Source organism: Sparus aurata, chromosome 21, assembly GCF_900880675.1.
Source record: "Sparus aurata chromosome 21, fSpaAur1.1, whole genome shotgun sequence".
In the NCBI taxonomy this organism is placed as follows: Eukaryota; Metazoa; Chordata; class Actinopteri; order Spariformes; family Sparidae; genus Sparus; species Sparus aurata.
Window position 1 is genome coordinate 21,963,124 of NC_044207.1, and position 17,247 is coordinate 21,980,370.

General features: G+C 42.3%; 1 protein-coding gene across 2 annotated transcripts in view; it reads right to left on the reverse strand.

Annotated features, from left to right (window-relative positions):
• The window catches only part of tns3 (tensin 3), a 37,308-nt gene that overhangs the window by 17,552 nt on the left and 2,509 nt on the right, over positions 1-17,247 (reverse strand). For both annotated transcript variants that reach the window (XM_030401553.1, XM_030401554.1), the window contains exons 2-12: positions 11,169-11,336; positions 10,894-10,944; positions 10,684-10,806; positions 9,432-9,496; positions 8,281-8,364; positions 6,472-6,584; positions 5,909-5,969; positions 4,881-4,956; positions 4,663-4,792; positions 4,356-4,421; positions 3,092-3,193 (exon numbers count right to left, since the gene is read on the reverse strand). In XM_030401553.1, the coding sequence (XP_030257413.1) occupies positions 3,092-3,193; positions 4,356-4,421; positions 4,663-4,792; positions 4,881-4,956; positions 5,909-5,969; positions 6,472-6,584; positions 8,281-8,364; positions 9,432-9,496; positions 10,684-10,806; positions 10,894-10,944; positions 11,169-11,318 (1,021 nt within the window). In that variant the 5' untranslated portion in view covers positions 11,319-11,336. The remainder of the gene's footprint in view (positions 1-3,091; positions 3,194-4,355; positions 4,422-4,662; positions 4,793-4,880; positions 4,957-5,908; positions 5,970-6,471; positions 6,585-8,280; positions 8,365-9,431; positions 9,497-10,683; positions 10,807-10,893; positions 10,945-11,168; positions 11,337-17,247) is intronic.

A 17,247-nucleotide genomic window follows, 5' to 3' on the forward strand; every position in this document is an offset into this window, starting at 1 on the left:
TGCATGCCTGCCGCCCTAATGTACAATATCAGCAAAGAAACAGATGTGCCCTAAACTCAATGATGGGGTGCGACAATTGTTTTAAAAACTGTTTTATCCATTGGGATTACACTGACATTAACAAAGCCATGACTGGTTAACCAAGTATGCTCTTAGCTCTAGACAATCAGTCAAACTTTTTACATCGAGCATTCATCATGTCGGTTGTTGTGGTATCGTCGGTCCCTGAATAATCCGACGATTACAGTGCAGGGAGCGGGCGAAACCAGAACTGTTCCCCCAGCTGCTGTCGTATCGCAGGAGGAGGTCTGGATGTGTTTGGCCATGTAATTACAAAACCTTTCCATTCCTTCTCAGTTACTACCATCCCGCACCTCCTGAATGCCAAAACCCTGAGTCGAAAGCATAATGATCATCATCATCGTCGTCTTCTTCCGCCCAAACATCTACATGCGCCTCCTGTATGTAGACGACAGGCTTGTGGGAAATGCGTCTCTTAAAAATCCTTTGTACAACTTGCACAAGACTAATAGTACATACAGAAAGCATAGAGAGGAACAGACTACTGAGGGAAAGATTCAATATAAAATAAGCTAATTACTGTTTCTAACACCCCCCCTAGTGGAATCTTCCCATGCAGACAGCAGGTTTTGGCATCCATCCCTGAAAATTCAACTTAAATACCATGAAGGTGAATAATATTGCCTTTTGCCATGCCCAGGGTTCAGGGTACATACTGTTTTTCAGACATGCAAAAGGTTATGTCATTAGTTAGTTATGACTTGCATGTTCCCAAAATTAAAACAGTGAATTCAACCTAAATTTGAAAAGTTATAAAAACAAACTACTGCTGATAATGACCTGCCAAGGGTTGGTCATTTTAAAGGCATATTAATATAATAATATTAATTATGCACAAATCCTACAGTGTGCCTTTGATTTTGAGGATTTTCGTGATTGAATAAAACATTAAAAAAAAACGTAATTTCAAAAGACAAAAAGATTTTTCATATTGTTTGTTTTTTAGACAATTGAAATCAAGTCTTCCTCATTCAGGGTTTCCTGTGTACTGGCATCCTAGCTAACAGTGATGAGTATTTTTTAAAGAGATGTTCATTCTGTGAAGTTCATATATTGCAACTGTGACTAACAATTACTTTCACTATCAAATTAATCTAGCTATTATTTTCAGAATGAATCAATTTGTTGATAAAATGTAAAAAAAAATAAATAAATAAATAGTGAAAACTACTCATTGTAACCCAAAAACTCTTCATTTACTGTCCTGAACAACAAAGAAAATCATCTAATTCTTACATTTAAAAGATGGAAGAAGTAGATGTTTGACATTTCATTTGAATATTAGTAAGTGTTATATAATATATAATATATAATATGAGTGTTGTGGCTATAAACCCAGACAACCCAAGAAAATATGAACATGAGCCATTACTGGGTTTACTGACTCTTTAAGACAAAGTAATTAAGGTATTTGGTGTTTGTGGCTGTGAAAGCTTTTTTCATTGGTTCTTAAATTGCAGACTAGTAAAACTGTCCAGCGTATTAGGAACACATGTTCTGAAAAGAGAGGCTGAATTTGTTTTAGTGCAACCTTTTGACTATAAGAACGGCTAGATACTGCTAGAGGTGGTAGCCTGTAATATATATGTTTTTGTAATTTTGGGTAAACTGACAGTTGAAGAGTAACTAACACTCCCCAAAGACAACAACAACCTACTTAGACAATAAACATAAGTAAACAACCTTTCTGGAAAAACAATCTTTTTAAAAATTCAACTCTGAATTCACACGTGGGGATAAACACACACTCTCAGTGAAAAGCCATTGAAGTAAATGAGGTTTTCTTTTCACAGCCTTAGCACGACAGTGGCAAACGTTTTTTTTTTTTCGACTTCCTCCTACCCGACCGACCCCTGACTGACAGCCTCCCAGAAGGCAAACTGATCCTACCGGGGGACCGGTGGTAAGTAGATGTAGAATTCCAACAGAGCTCCCAGTCTTCCCTCTCAGATGTAGTGTTTACATGAGAAAACAGGGCTGTAAATATCCCACATAAATGCTTCACAATCAAGGCAAGAGAGGAAAAATTGTCCCTTTGTTTATGTCTCTGCTTTGCTTTGATGGATTCTGAAGTTTGAGTGCTTTGCTCTTTCATTGCATACCCGGGGGTGCGCGTAAAAAATTCTATAATGGAGTGTGTGGGGGAATTTAAAGGAAAATAAAAAAGGGCTGCTCAATTTCATCAAGCTGAACTTCACTTATAAAAACACTCAATGAATACTGGGAAAGGGTGGATCTGTGTTTTAATGCTACCACCACGTCGCTCTATTCTGGGAGGTTGTTGTGAATTCTGTGGTTGAGTGGAGAGCAACAACCACAGCTAGGACGGGACGCCCCGACAGGGTGGCTCTGAGTGTGAGTCTGTGCGTGTGTGTGTGCGTGCGTGTGTGTGTGGGATGGTTAAAGCGTGCCTATTCATTTGATGAAACAACAAAATAGAAAATCTCTTGAGAACCGACTGCTCTTCCTCTGAACCCAGCATTCCCCGCATACAACAGCTCTCCTCCCTGTCCTTCACACAGAAACAAGACTGTTTGTCAAGATCACCGTGCACCAACCTAAAGATACGTCTTAGCTTTCATTTCCCTTTTCCTCTTCCATAATACAAGTCTTGTTTCCACGGGGGCCGGCCTGCCTGCCAGCCTTTAAGTCCCACTCATGAGCAATAACTCCTGTTAGCAACGACTAAAACCCAAACCAAACTGGCGGTGACTGTGTGTGCATGTTAATGCAATCACACCGCAGGCCCTCAACAACATGGAGCGCAGGATCCGTCATGCTGTGTTAATAAGAGAAAAGGAGCGTGTGTGTGTGTGTGTGCACGTGTGTGTGTGTGTGTGTTTTAAGAGGTGAGAAACTTCATTTAATGCCTAAGACACCACATGAGTACTTGTTCCATTCTTAAAACAGCTGCTGATATTTTTCTCTCTGATTCATTAAGCAGGTCTTGGCACTGTTATGACAAGGCCTTGTGAGTCATGTAGTGACTAATGCAGCGTAGTATCAGTACCTTCACCATCGCAGATGTTCTGGTAGGAGTCCCAGCGGATTAGAGGATCTGCCGTGTTGTAGTCAACAATAACATCCGCCCCGTTTTGCCACCTGTCTGCACCTGGACCGCAAAAAAATAACATTATTGTAGATACTGTATCCAGGTGTTCTTGTTTCAGCCAAACAATATTGATATTATCAGCTTTCAGTGGAATCACACTGTTGGCTTGATATCACTCAGTCCTGTAGATATTTATAGTTCTAAAAAAATCTTACCACTCAATCACACAACGCAGCAAGAGCAACACAGCAGACAAGTTAGCTTAGCTTAGCTAAAAGACTGGAGACAGGGGGAACCATCCAGAAAATAGTTTTAAAAAATAATTTGTTGTTTGTACATCTTGGTTTAAACAAAACATATTAAATGTGTAAGTAAGTAAGCTTTAGTGGTAGTGTTTTTTTGTTTTTTTTTACTTTTTCTTTACAGTTATTCCCAAATCTACGCTAACTGCTTATTGGCTGTAGCTATATATATTCACTGCATAGACATGAGATCCTTCCTTTAGTACTTCAAAAGCATATAATGGAATACTGACAACAAATAAAGTCAAAACAAGGCTAAATCAAGTCCCAATCTTGTGAATGGCTCATTGCATGGGTCGCAATATGGTCTCAGTAAAGTCTTCCTCAATCACAAAAATCCTCAAAATCCCAGATACACTGTAGGATGTGTGCAAAATTAATATTATCATATTAATATGCCTTCAAAAATGACCAACCCATGGCGAATCATTTTCAGCAGTGTCTAGTTTTTATAACTTTTTTTATTTTGTTTTAATAAGGGTTTTTAGTTTTGTGAACATGGAAGACATAACCTTTTGCATGTCTGAAAGACAGTATGTACCCTAAACCCTGGGCATGATATTTGTTAGATGTGTTTAATAAACACTCAAGCGTCTCCATACAACACACAGTAGGTCACATGCACACACACACACACACACACACACAGACCCACATAACACTCCTGTGTGGCTCTGGGTCAGCACATGCTGTGCTTCTTTACGTCTCTGTCAGCACACACTTCACACTACATTTCCCCTCTGCAGCATTCCACATCCCTCCTCACCGGGGGGCAGAGGGGGAGGAACAGAGCACAGGCCGGCCCGGCACGAAGGGAAAAGTGGAGAAACTAACTCTGTGTCTGCTTTTCCAACTCCCTTTAGCAACTTTTGAAAAAAAAAAAAAAGAAAAAAAAAAAAGGAGAAGATTAGGGGATCTACCTGGGATCCTCTCCGGCCCCTCGGAGAACACCAGCTCCACTTTACCGTAATCTGCAAATCTGGGATCTGGAATGTAAGCACACAGGAATGCCATGAGCGTGGCCCACTCAGAAATGGAAAGATGACTGGTGTTGTCTTGCAAATAGGATTCTTGCAGCACACGTAACATGTTTGGGAAAACAAGATTATCGGTCTCAAAGTGCCAAGTCTAAATTGAGTCCAGACCGAGCCGTGCAGATGCTGCGTGGAGCAGAGGAGCTGCTGTAAACTAACAGCGGCACGTTGAGGCCTGTTGTTTCGGGTCTACCTTTGTTGGCAGTCTCCATGTCCTCTTTCTCAAACATCAGGTTGTAGCCCTGCACTGCTCCCGTGTGGAACTGCAGCCGGAAAATAACCTCACGCTCTGAAGTTATGTCGCTCTTGTGATAGCACTTAATCTACAAAAGAACACACACAACTTCTGTGATCAGTACAAACAACACGGACGTCAGAAACTCTAAAAAGGCGTCTTTGGATTTTTCCTACCATGATGTCTCCTTTCAGGAGCTGGGCAGGCTCCAGGGTGATGCATACACGGTCTCTGTGGCCTGGACCGATGTGACTGAAACAAAGTTGAGTCATGTCAGTTTATCTTTTATATAGCCTATTTCAAAACAAAATGAGGTGACCGTCATTTTCCAGTCAATGCAGATGGGTGAGAATCTGCCTGTACATAGGTGTGCAAGATTGAGGGAAGAAAGGTACATAAAAGGTAATGACACATCAATACAGCAACACAGAAGGCAAGACTAACAGTGGAAGTCAGGACTAAAAATGGCTTATTAATAGGAAGTTAGGAGAAGTAGAATAAGATTAACAACGAACATTAGAGGGGCAATATGCAAGAACTGACAACCTGTTGAATTCACACTCAAAACAAAGAGGGGCATGCATCACCAGAGTAACCGCTAACTGCTAGTCAGCTCAGCTAGCCCTGCAGTTAGCAGTTCAGACAGGCAGCTGTGGGAGCTAACACAGGAGCTTTGGACTGTGACAGGCAGGTCGGGGCTACAGTTAAGTTGCCATACACAGATGTCCTAATGTCAAAACTTTGATTGATTCACATTTTGTTGCTAATTTCAATTCACCTTTAAATGCACGGGCTGTTTGCAGGATGCAAAGCAATGAGGGAATGTGTCAATTTGTGTGTGTGTAACATCAATAACCGTAATATGACGTCAGTGAAACAAAGTAAACTTCATTTTGGTAGCCAGTTAGAACTATACAGCTAGTTAGCCTGCAGCTAGCAGATTCAGCTGCTAGAGATTTTGTTAAGTAAGCTAAAGCAATCAACACACGTCAGAATGTTAGAATAGCAATATAGAAATAGCGTATCTGCTAATGTAGATTATGTAAAAGCATCTGTATCATCATAACTAGTTAGAAAACTCCAGAGAATTGAGTCAAAGTTAAACAAAAATCAGCCTATAAAGTTAAAGAGGAAGTTGCTTTGACGTGTTGAACAATGTAAACAGTGACGTTAAACGACTCTACCACGTGTGTGAGTGACTTACTAGATTCCAGACGAATACACTGCTTGCATTCCCTGGTAAACCTTGATGTACGGGCGACACACTGAAAAGAAACAAACAAAGATTAACTTGCGAATAAATAACAGTTAAGTGCATCGAGAACTTGACCTCAAGTGCCCTGTCAGCCGGTAAGTTATTCATGAGTAGCTTCTCCAAAATGTTTTCGCTCAAAGTGTGATAAGCTGTTGTTGTGAGAAAGGGCTTTCAGCTCCACGATGTGACGAAATCCTCCGTTGTTTCAGGGAAATCAGCGAAAACAGCAATTTGCACACAAACACGGGTGTGATTTCTTGTGACTTTACTGGGAGCCAATAAAGGAGTCCTCCTCTGCAGTTCTGTTTATGCAAGTGCCGCTCTATCTGTCTGAGCACGCATGTGTGCTGGAGAAGGAGCGAGATATAAAGCTCAGATAAGTCTCCGTCTTGTTTACTGTGCGCGCTCTGATGTGGTTGTGTCTGGATTCCTTTATACTGTCATGGCAGCCATGACTGGAGTTTCATGGGGCGCTGCAGCTGTGTATTGGCGGTAAACAATATGAGCTTAACCTCCGGTGGCATCGAAGTTTGGTATCCCGTGAAGGATGACGCAGTGCAGGAACAGCGGTGAGGCGTTGATCTTCATGGATCCACTCAGGAGACTGTTGAGGATCCAAACGTACCTGATGTGAAAGCACAAAGCGTGACGTAAATAATATGCAGGATTATTGGAAGTTTTCCCAAAAACAAAAACTTTCAAATAGTCTTTTAAATCATATTAATGAAAGTGATATAATATGATCAAGGCAACATAGGTCTGAAATATACAGGTGTTTAACCCGTAGTAAAGTTCAAGCTCCGCAAACACGTGATCCTACCCTTCCCATAATGCAACACAATGATTATTACACCATGCCTATTCGGCAAATGTACTCGTCTTTCAAACTGACGCTCTTGGTATGAATGCAATAATAATAATAATAATAATAATCTTCAAGCCCAAACTGAGTGGTGACATCGCTATGACATCATCAGGGTTATCTGCCGAGACTTTATTAACAGTTCAATGTTTTGGGAAATAAGCCTTTTCTCTTTAGGGTTAGACGTTAAGGTCAAAATCGCTCTTATGTCCTTACATTGGATATGCAACTAGGCAGCAGCCGTGTAGCTTCGCACAAAGACTGTAATTGAGGGAAACAACTAGCTCTGTCCTGACAAAGATAACTAAAGGTTTATGTGCCAAGTTTCTTTGCTGGTAGTACTAACCTCACAAATGTCAAATATGTGTTACTTTGGAAAGAGCCAATCTAGGTGTTTCCTCGCCTTTTCCGGTCTTCATGCTAAGCTAAGTTAAGCAGCTGTAGCTTCATATTCAACATGAAGACACGAGAGCGATATCAATATTCTAATCTTACTTTCTGCAAGTGGATAAGATAAGATAATAATAAGATTATGTTAAAATTGGGGAGGTTTGGCCTCTTTTGTCATTTAAAAGTGTGTTTTGCAGAAAAACACGTTTATATTCTTCAAAGTAAATCATCACAAAAAGTATTATCTTGGTCTGCTGGTTTCAAAGCTCAAGCATCAAAGTCGCACCAGCTCAGGGTTCATACAGCTTTTTAAGAGTAAAGTTCGAGCAATTTTCAAGCACTTTCAAGACGCCTACAACAAAAGATTCCAGACTCCCGGAGCCTTTATCACCATGGCTAAATTATTACCATAACTGCAACCGTAAAGAATATGGTTTACAGACTTCCTTTACACCCACTCTATCGGTACGACAATGTATATTATCATTTTATATTGCCAGCTGTTTTGATCATGATTCTCTGATGCTCGCTAATTTCTATGGCAGGAGGTAAAACAATGGGATTGTTTCATATGAAATATGAAATGATTTTTGGTTCGCATGATTATATTTATGAAACACAAGCTATGGTGAAAGGAGTATATTCAAATTTAAGCGTTATCCTTAACTTGAAAACACAGCGTCTAAAATGATGCATAAGCTTTCAAGACTCTGTACAAACCAAAACATTTCAAAGCAAACCGAGCCATAATGATACGGGCTCATCCGTCCAGGCTGTCATTGCTTAAAGTTGATCTCATATAAACTCGGGGACATGAAAGCTCAAGAGCCACCAGTGTGAGTCAAACAGGGTTAGGATTACACCAGGTCACCATGGGGTCCCATTCTCATTCCAGTGATCAACAGTGACGGGCTTTTCAGTGGAAAAAAACTGACAAACAAAACCAGGAATTGCAAAGTATCCGTATTGAATCAGGTGGGTCAGGGCCGCGAACGTGTCGTCAACAGCGCGCCAGCCGAACAAACGCGTGTTGCTAGATGGCAGGGCGTGCTTGAGTTTTGGGTCTTACCGCTTCTGCGAAGGTGTCATCAGAGCTGAGACCTTATCATCATAGTATTTCCTCATGGCGAAGCGGTCCAACGCCTGATCAGCACTTTTGAGGGGAGACAGAGAGACACATTAAACACTTTAGGCAATTATGACTCCAGAGAGCGATTACACTCCGCTGTTCTATAATTGAATGCTGTTAACCCCCTAACTTAAATTAGGACAACACACACACTCACACATATGCACACACACACACACACACACACACATATGCACACAAACACACTCACACAGACATGCATAATGGGCAACAGTGAAAGTAAGCAGAGAGACAGGGGATTCCAGCAGAGAGGAAGAGAATGGCAGCCTTAAGTAAACACGGAGGGGGAGAGGAGGACAGAGAGAGGCCAGAGTGTGTGCACAGCTCTGCTATTCAGACAGACCTAAAACCAACAGGCGCTGGAGCCTTTTCACCACAGCTCTGTTTCTCTCTCGTCGGACCTCTCCCTCTAACCCCCCCCCCCCCCCCCCCCCCCCCCCCCCCCCGAATCTATCCCATTGTAAATCTGCCTCATTGTTTCCCTATCTCTTCCTCTACCTCCTTTTTGTCTTTCACATTCGCCTTACCGACCCCAGGTCTTCCTCACCGGGACGCAAACATTAAAAAGGGAAGCAGCACAGATCGAAGGCCGATGCGTGCAGAAAGGGATCTACCTCGTGGCATAACACCAGGCCGCCTCTCCCCTAATGTTTGCTCCGTTTCTTAACTTAAGGGCTCAGTAAAGCACCAGCCTTACTGGGTTTGCATGGTTGACAATGGCTCGAAAAATTTGGTTTTCTTCTCGATGAATAGATTTTGTGAACTTGACACTGTAGCCAGAAGCAGTTACAGTAACTTGCATGTTTCCAAGTTGATTCATGCAACTCAATACGGGGTGATTCACGGCTTAAGTTGTGTGGTTTTTTCTTTCAGATTTGAAAGCCGTGACTTTTCTTTGACTCACTGAATCTGAATCACCTTGACCCTCAATTAAAAAGGTAATGACATTGCTTGCGGTCTGCTAACAGAGGCTGGGCGCCCTCATGTTATGATCAATCCTGACAAATTCAGGGGAAACAAGAACATTTAAAGTAACATGACATGAAAATGTGACACATTGCGGTGGTTACCTGGCTGACACGTCGGTGAAATGCACAAAGGATGAAATGACGACTCCGATGCGACCCTTGCCGCCCTGAAGAAGCATGAGAGGACAGGAGATGAGTCACCACACATGCAGCACTTGTGGTTTCAGTCTGTTTTAAACACCCAACATACTTGTTTTCTAAGTCATCTTCCAACTGTGAGTGATGGGATCCTACGTAAACACACTTTTTTTCTGCCGTAATTAGAACAGCATTGGTTTTTTTCACATGACACGTTTGTGTTTACTGTTTTCTCTGTGCTCTCCACACTGCTTTGAAGTGGGCATGACTAATTTAGAAAATGGGGGTGTCACATATTTGCGTGCATCATTGAGACTGACCAGGACATATGATGACAGCTGGTGGGTTATTTGGTGACAGCAAATTAAAGACAGGTGTTAAAATAAAAAATACCCTGAGATGTCTTTTAAATTTACATTGCTGCTCATTAATATTTAACATTATAGACAAATACTTGTTGAATTCACGCTACAAACAAATAGGGGGCGTCATATCTCCGAAGTAACCGCTAACTGCGGCCAAGTTTAGGTGTAGCTAGTAAGCTCTGTTAGCCGTGCAACTAGCGGACATATTAGCTAAATGACTGCGCAGACAGAGTTCAGAGCCCCTGGATAGTGATGGTGTTTAATCCACTTGGACCACCTGGACGAGGAGGAATGGGAGGCTGGGTGGATGAAGTGGGGTGGTGGAATAGGCACCAAAGCCTGAACTGGAGCCAAGCAACAGAAACCGGTCTTAGCAGCCTCCCGGTGAACATGGCCAGACTTGGACCGAACACAGCCTCAGTGGAAGATCGATGGAGGTCAGTTTGACAACAGGGAATACAGTACAGAGGTGATTTACAGTAGCTCTGACGCAGATAACAAAACAGGGTGCGTTCAGGGGAGACGTACAGCGAAAATGCAGCAAGACTGGGCATAGCCATACTATCAGACTGTCACCTTTTGAGGTTACAAAGCGGTATTTCGAGACAAGACAGGCCAAAGCTTGCTGATTAGCATGCTAACTTCAGGAGGCATCTCTGTAACATGATACAAAGACATCTGTGACATAACATCAACATGAGATTTCATGCCCGTTGGCAAAGAAAATGACATTGTGCAAGCAAGGTTTATAGGGAACCAATCCAAAACAATGATGGTGTCATTATTATTGTGCAATCAAAAATACGTTTGCAGGAGTTTAAACAAAAAAAGGGTACATTATTAAAGCTCACCCTGCAGTGTATAACAGCCACATGAAGAGGGTCTGCATTGAGCCAGCTCTCCATGGCCTTACAGATGGTGCAGATCTTATCCAAAGGTGGAGCGTGCATGTCGGGCCAGCCTGTATCCAGGGTCTGTAATCGCAGAACTCACTGTAAACATCTACCTATGAATCATCAATCAATGTTTAGACACAGCTGATCAAAGTTTTCCGGACTTACCTTGGGGTTCATTTTAGAGAGATCGTGTCTTCTCTCTGACAGGTTGATGATCTAAAGAGAAAACACAACAAAGCCCATAACTAGTAATGCTGTTTCTAAGATTACTGCATTCTGCTTCTTAAACGAGCTTTGGGTGAAAGATGAACTGTGCCTCGAGATCAATACTCTCATGTCAATATGCCATGACAGCCCATCAGCCCTGACATCAATACTGTTTGCACTTTGACACTTGACTTCGAGGTGAGACAGCGAGCGGCACACAGGCGAGCACTGACCAGGTAATTATCCGCATGCTTGGACTTGAGCATTCGCGTGACGTCCTTCAGGTTGTGAGAGTAGATCTCCTCCGAGCAGCCCCGAGGGAAGGACACAGCGATGATACGCTCCGTGATGTACGTCAGGTCGAGCTCATAACCCTCCTCCATCTTGAATCTGGTGGCTTCCTGTGAGAAATAACGAAACAGAGAAACGCACGTGGGTTTCAGTTCCCTCGCATCATTCCCGCTTTAAGCAGGTGACTTTGCTCGAGTCAATATTTGACGGTCAAAGTCCTCAGCTGTAGTCGGTGTGTCCAAGTTTCCCGCAGATATCTTTAGAGAATGACCACAGTTGCAGATTGCATGACAGAGGGTGTCTTGTTTGCTCAGAAACGGTCAACAGTGTGCGTCACACACACTGTGCCGGCTGAAAAGAAACACTATATCGAAGGGCTTGTGAGCATGTGAGAGATGATTGCTGCTTATCTTTGCTGCAAAAAAGAGACACAGTGCAGTGGTATCAAAAGATTGGACACCAGCAATGTAGTCAGTCAGTCAGTCAGACAGTCAGTCAGTCAGTCAGTCAGTCAGTCAGTAAGTTGGAGCAACAATGACAAAGACAAAGAAAACTTTCAAAGAACTCCGGTTGAAACCAGTTGCTGTAAATCCCTGAGTGTTGGCGTGTCCCTGTGACCTCATGGCCATGCACTTCCTGCAGCAGCGGCCTGGAGAGAGCCTGTCTCACACCACCACATCCACAGACACATCCCTTAACGCTCTTATCTAGCCATCTCTGTATGCTCTGTGCGAGAGCGCGGCACCCTGTTGACAGAGTGCTGACACTCTTTACTCGATTAATCAATAAGTCAACTGGCAACTAATCGTTTTCTAACAAGAAGCCGTTTCCGTTTTTTTGAATTGTTCTTTCCTCTGTTTGTTTTCACATTAATATTTTACAGGTTTATGACAGTTGGTAAGACAAAACAAGCTTTTTAAAGTCTTCATCTCGGGCTGTCCTCTATGGCATATTTTGTGTTCGTATTGTATTTGATGACTTTTATGCACAGAACAATGTTGACTAGGTTTTGAAGATTTTCGAGCTACTTTTGATATTATGTCAAGTGGAGGCTCATAGTCACAACACCAGAGCCAGTTAATCTTCATAAATTCAAATGTTAATCGGGTAAATTGGGTAAAGCTTCCTTTGTCAATGCCAGCTGAAGGGAATACGGTACTTATTTTAATTAAAAAATAATGAAACCCTGCCTGATAGAATGTGGATATCTTAATATCTTTTTAACTTACTGGTATCTAATTTTGACCTGTCAGACAGCTGTTGTCATTTGCAATTTCATTAGGTCTTTTAGTTGTTGGCTTCTGAAAACAAAAAACACTGTATTGTTTGCTTATATGACTCAATTTTCTAGTTTTTCTTTGTTTGCCTCCATCTTTATAAAAGCTGGTGGCATGTAACAAAAAAGCCAAGGACCTTAGCGTCCTGTCAACGAGTGCAACTTATCCATATCTTCATTATTGAACAAACTGTCAATTAGTTTTAGTCTGAATGAGCGTTTGGTGGGCTCTACTTCTATCCCTGTCAAAGCCAGATTTTTTGGAATAAGCTGTATGTCAAAGACTGAAAAAACCGAAGCAACTAGTTCGTCATTATTGTTGATAAATGATTCAGATTCCACACAAACACAAGCACACAATCAGAGAAAGAAACACATTCCTACAGCTGCCAGAGATAACATCATCCTTCTTGAATGACTCCATTTGTTTGCTGTGATTAAAACAATCCATAGACAAGAATGTGTCCATCAATTTGCAATGACTGCAGGCTAGAGCCCAAAACTTTGAGGGGGTGGGGGGCGGTGGCAGAGAGGGAGCCATAAACCAGAGACAGTGTAGTCACAGCTTAAACCAACCCTCAGAGCGGAATGAAAGAGGCCATGTGTATGAAGAGGTCATCACTCGGGGAAACAGGGCTGTTTTGTGTGTGTGTGCGTTGGTGGAGGTGGTGGGAGCAGGGGCAGGAGGTCCTCCAGGATTGTTGGAACTAATGGTGGGGTTAGTCTATTTCCCCTGAGACTCTGGGGGAAAAACTGTTGACTAATGGGAAATTAATGAACAGGTCGGCCAGTATTTAGAGTCTGTGTATCTCCAGGGCAGGGGCATGGGAAGAAGGCTTAGCAGTGTTTTGGAAGTGTCAAAATACTGCGCTGACGGTAGATTGGAAGGGTATCAAACCGACGCTTAACCTCCATTTGACCCAGGACTGGAAACATGTGCCTTTATTAATTTGATGCTAATGAGAATAAAGATGCTGCTTTAAAGGGATTCTTTAAAAGTTTGATATTTTTCTGAAAAGCATTCATTTCCTTGCCAAGAGTTGGCTAAAAAATTGGCACTGCTCTCTTCTGTGCAGTAAAAATCAAGCTAAAGCTACTGTGTCGATACACTTCCTTATCTACAGTATTGAATTCTCATACATTAGTGTTAATAGATGCGTATTTCAAGTGTATTGTATATAAAGTTTCGTGTCTCTCGGGACAGGATTTTTTGTTAAATTAAGGCCTAACCAAAAAACGGGGCCATTTGATTGTTTTTAATATACATAAATCATACCATTGCAAATAGTCTATTACTGACAGTAGCTGGTTAGCTTAGCTTAGCAAAATGATGGTAGCCTGTCTCTGTCCAAACGTAACTGGCAAAAAATCTCCATACAAGCATTAAGCTCAATAATTAGCTTGACATATCTCACACGTTTAAAAGATGTACATGTTTTGGTTTTTTTTACATACTGTCGCACTGGTAAGCTAATTTTGTGAACTAAAGTCAAGCTAGCTGTTTCCCGCTGTTTCCAGTCTTTGAGCTAAGCTAAGCTAAAATAACCAGCAGCTGACATTACCGTCATATTTAATAAACAAATACATTTAAGGAGCAGACATGAAGTGATGTTATTTTGTAATCTAACACTCAGTAAAAAGACAACAAATAAGCATATTTATCAAAAAGCTGAACAACTAAATACCTGATTAAATAACTAATTCAGTTAATATATCACATCAGAAAATAAATCGTAATGCTTCTAAATCAAGCTAACATTACTGCCACTAGCCTTTAGCTTAGCTTACCATAAAGATTGGGTAACAGCTAGCCTTGCCCTGACCAATGGTAACAAAATCATCCAACAAGCATATCTAAAGCACTAATTTAACATGAAATGTTTCACATGTTATGTGTCCAGTAACCTCTGGACAGATCCAGGTTGGCTGTTTCTCCATTTCCAATCTATATGCTAAGCTAGGCTAACCAGCTGTTGGCACTGGCTTAATGTTTAACAAACAAACATGACAATTATATCATATTCTCATCCAATTCTCAGCAATATAGCAAATAAGCATAATTACTAAAAAGTTAAATAATCAAATAACTGATTAAATAACAAATTTCAAGGTAACTAAACAAAGAGATGTTAATGTTTCAGCCGATTCAAATAAACCCATACAGATGCACAAGTAGCTAATATATCACCTTATAAAATAAATCCCATCCATAAATCCTAATCCTCCTAAGCATCAACTTGACGCTTATTAATGTCACATGAATCATTCATGCACAACACTGCAGCGCCCAACATCCTTTTTCCTACAACTCACTTCTCCCACTCATCATTCGGGTGAACATGAGCAACTTGCCCCAGCACGCACTAAAGATAATTGGTCTTTAATTTGCACTGCCTGCTTTTGTTCCTGGTTTGAGGCGCAGCATTAGCTCACAAAGGCAGAATAAGCAGTGCCAAGGAACTCAAATCCCGAGCCCACCCATGGCACTGTGAGAGCAAGGGCTGGTAGAGCGAGCAGGGAAAGCCGAGGAGCGACTGGAGAAAACGGGTTGCCAGGTCTGCTGTGGGCAAGCTGCAACAGGTTTGCTAAGGTCAGGATGTTGGGGGATTAGGGTGTGTCTGGCTCCCCTCAGCTCCAGCCCCTGCAGGTAAGAGCTTGACTAGGGCTGCGTGGGTGCTGTCAGCCACGTTCACACATGCATGACCATCACTTGGGACCGCCTCCAAATGCCTTTCATTCAGCTATCCAGAACGACGCTGTGAATGATTAAACATTGCATTCACGAGTAAAAGAAACGCGGGGGGGAGATGTGAGTGGGAAGGCATATCAAAGTGTTGGGAGGAGGCCTGTTTCTATTTCTGGAGCCACGCCCTCCAACCTGGACCGCACCGTATGGAATCTTCCATTTTGTACGGGCAGGTGAAGCACAAGATGAAAGCGGACGGCATCACGTCGTCGGACGTAAACCGTCTCAGAGCCAACGCAAGTTCGTCCGGCCCCTAACAGTAAAAAAAAAATCAGGGTCTAATGATGTGAACAGTGACCTCATAGCTGTTTTCATTTTTGAGTCCACTGTGGTGAAAAAAAACGTTGCATGCTTGTCCGTCGCAAATCGTCTGCCTGAATCGAGCCAGGTGGGTTGAGCCACAGCGACCGAAATCCATTTACGAGAAAATTTGTTTGTGTGTGATTAAGCTGGTTGCTACACGCCTGCAGACTTCCTGGCTGTGTTTTCCAGGAGCGATTGCAGAGTGGCCATCATCTCTGCAGACTGCTTCATACATATTTGTACAAGCTAGTGGAAGAGCAAATACCGCGTAGAGTTTAAAGGTAAAAAGACAGCGTCAGTGATGAGATGGAGGTACGAGCGCTGTGGTAATGAAAGAACGAAAATGAGCTTTAATCAGCTGCAACTTTGAATTCTCTCATCAATCACTGCATCAGATCATTTTGTATGTATTCAATGTTTAGACCAAGACAGCTTTAATATACGGAAGAGGATAAGGGCCACTGTCTTTTTGCAGAATTTTGACTTAAATCTCAGAATTCAGGGTTTAAAAGGTGCTATTACCAACTTGCCAAAAATAGACTCTTCGGGATGTAGGATGGGTCGGCTGCCATCGCAAAGGGTCAGCACTCAGATAGCACCTTTAAAGTCAGAATTCTGAGATTTTAAGTCAGAATTTTCCCAGACGAATTGTGAAAAACAATGTCAGAACGGTGGTCCCTTTGAAACAATAATGACAAAGTCTCACCAAAAGTTACCATCAAAGCACCAGAAGTCCCCCCCAAAAAATCCTTATATTGAAGAAGCTGCAACCACCTAACTTTAGTCTAATCTAAGTCATTGATTAATCCATATGTTAATGAATGGGGTTCCAAATCAGTAAGAGAGGCGAAGAATTTGCAAATCAGTTGAACTGAAATGTCCAAAACCATTACGTCCGCACACATATGAAAGCAATCAGGGCGTCCCTCCCTCCCTCCCTCCCTCCCTCATCATCACGCTCCCAAATCAAACTGAATTGCTTCTGTTGGCTCCGGCGTCTAACTTCATGATGGACGTGTTGTGGCAACAGCCTCCATTTTGTGACAACTTAAATATCATTCTAGGTCCATTAAAACTGAAATAACGTGTCTGAAAGGGAAGAGAAAAAAATGGCTGCTCTGATATAATGATGTTTCCAAAAAAGCACCAAAACACCCCCCTGTTCAACGGGAGCTCGGCTCTGGCGCGGGCTGCGGAGGTGCCGCTTCCGCTCCGGTTGGAGCTCAAAGTGGGGCGATAAAGCTCATCCAGCCCAGCATGTAGGAACTGGCTCTGTTCTGCACCTATGGGGGAAAAAAAAGCAGCTACACATACATTACACCGCCGTCTCTCTCTCTCTCCCCAGGAGACACTGGACAGATTAATGATCTCCTGAGCTGTTTGTCTGCAAACCTGAGTAACACCTAAAGTGCCATAAATGCTTCAGGAAGTCTGGCTGCCCGCGGGGAAGGGGGGGGAACGCTGGACTGTTTTTTACTGTCCACTTTGCACATTTTCACTAAACTTAGCGACAGTTTCTCCCATTAGCTTTATTTCTTTGTTTGCCCGGCTCATGAAAAGAACTATTCATGCCGGTTTACAGCTCCATCAGATGACAGGAGTGGTCAACCAGAACAGAATTTCGTTTCCCCTCGTCCTCTGGCTGTAGCCCTCAGTCGGTATTTAGCGTTCACATCTAATAGCCCACCTAATAACT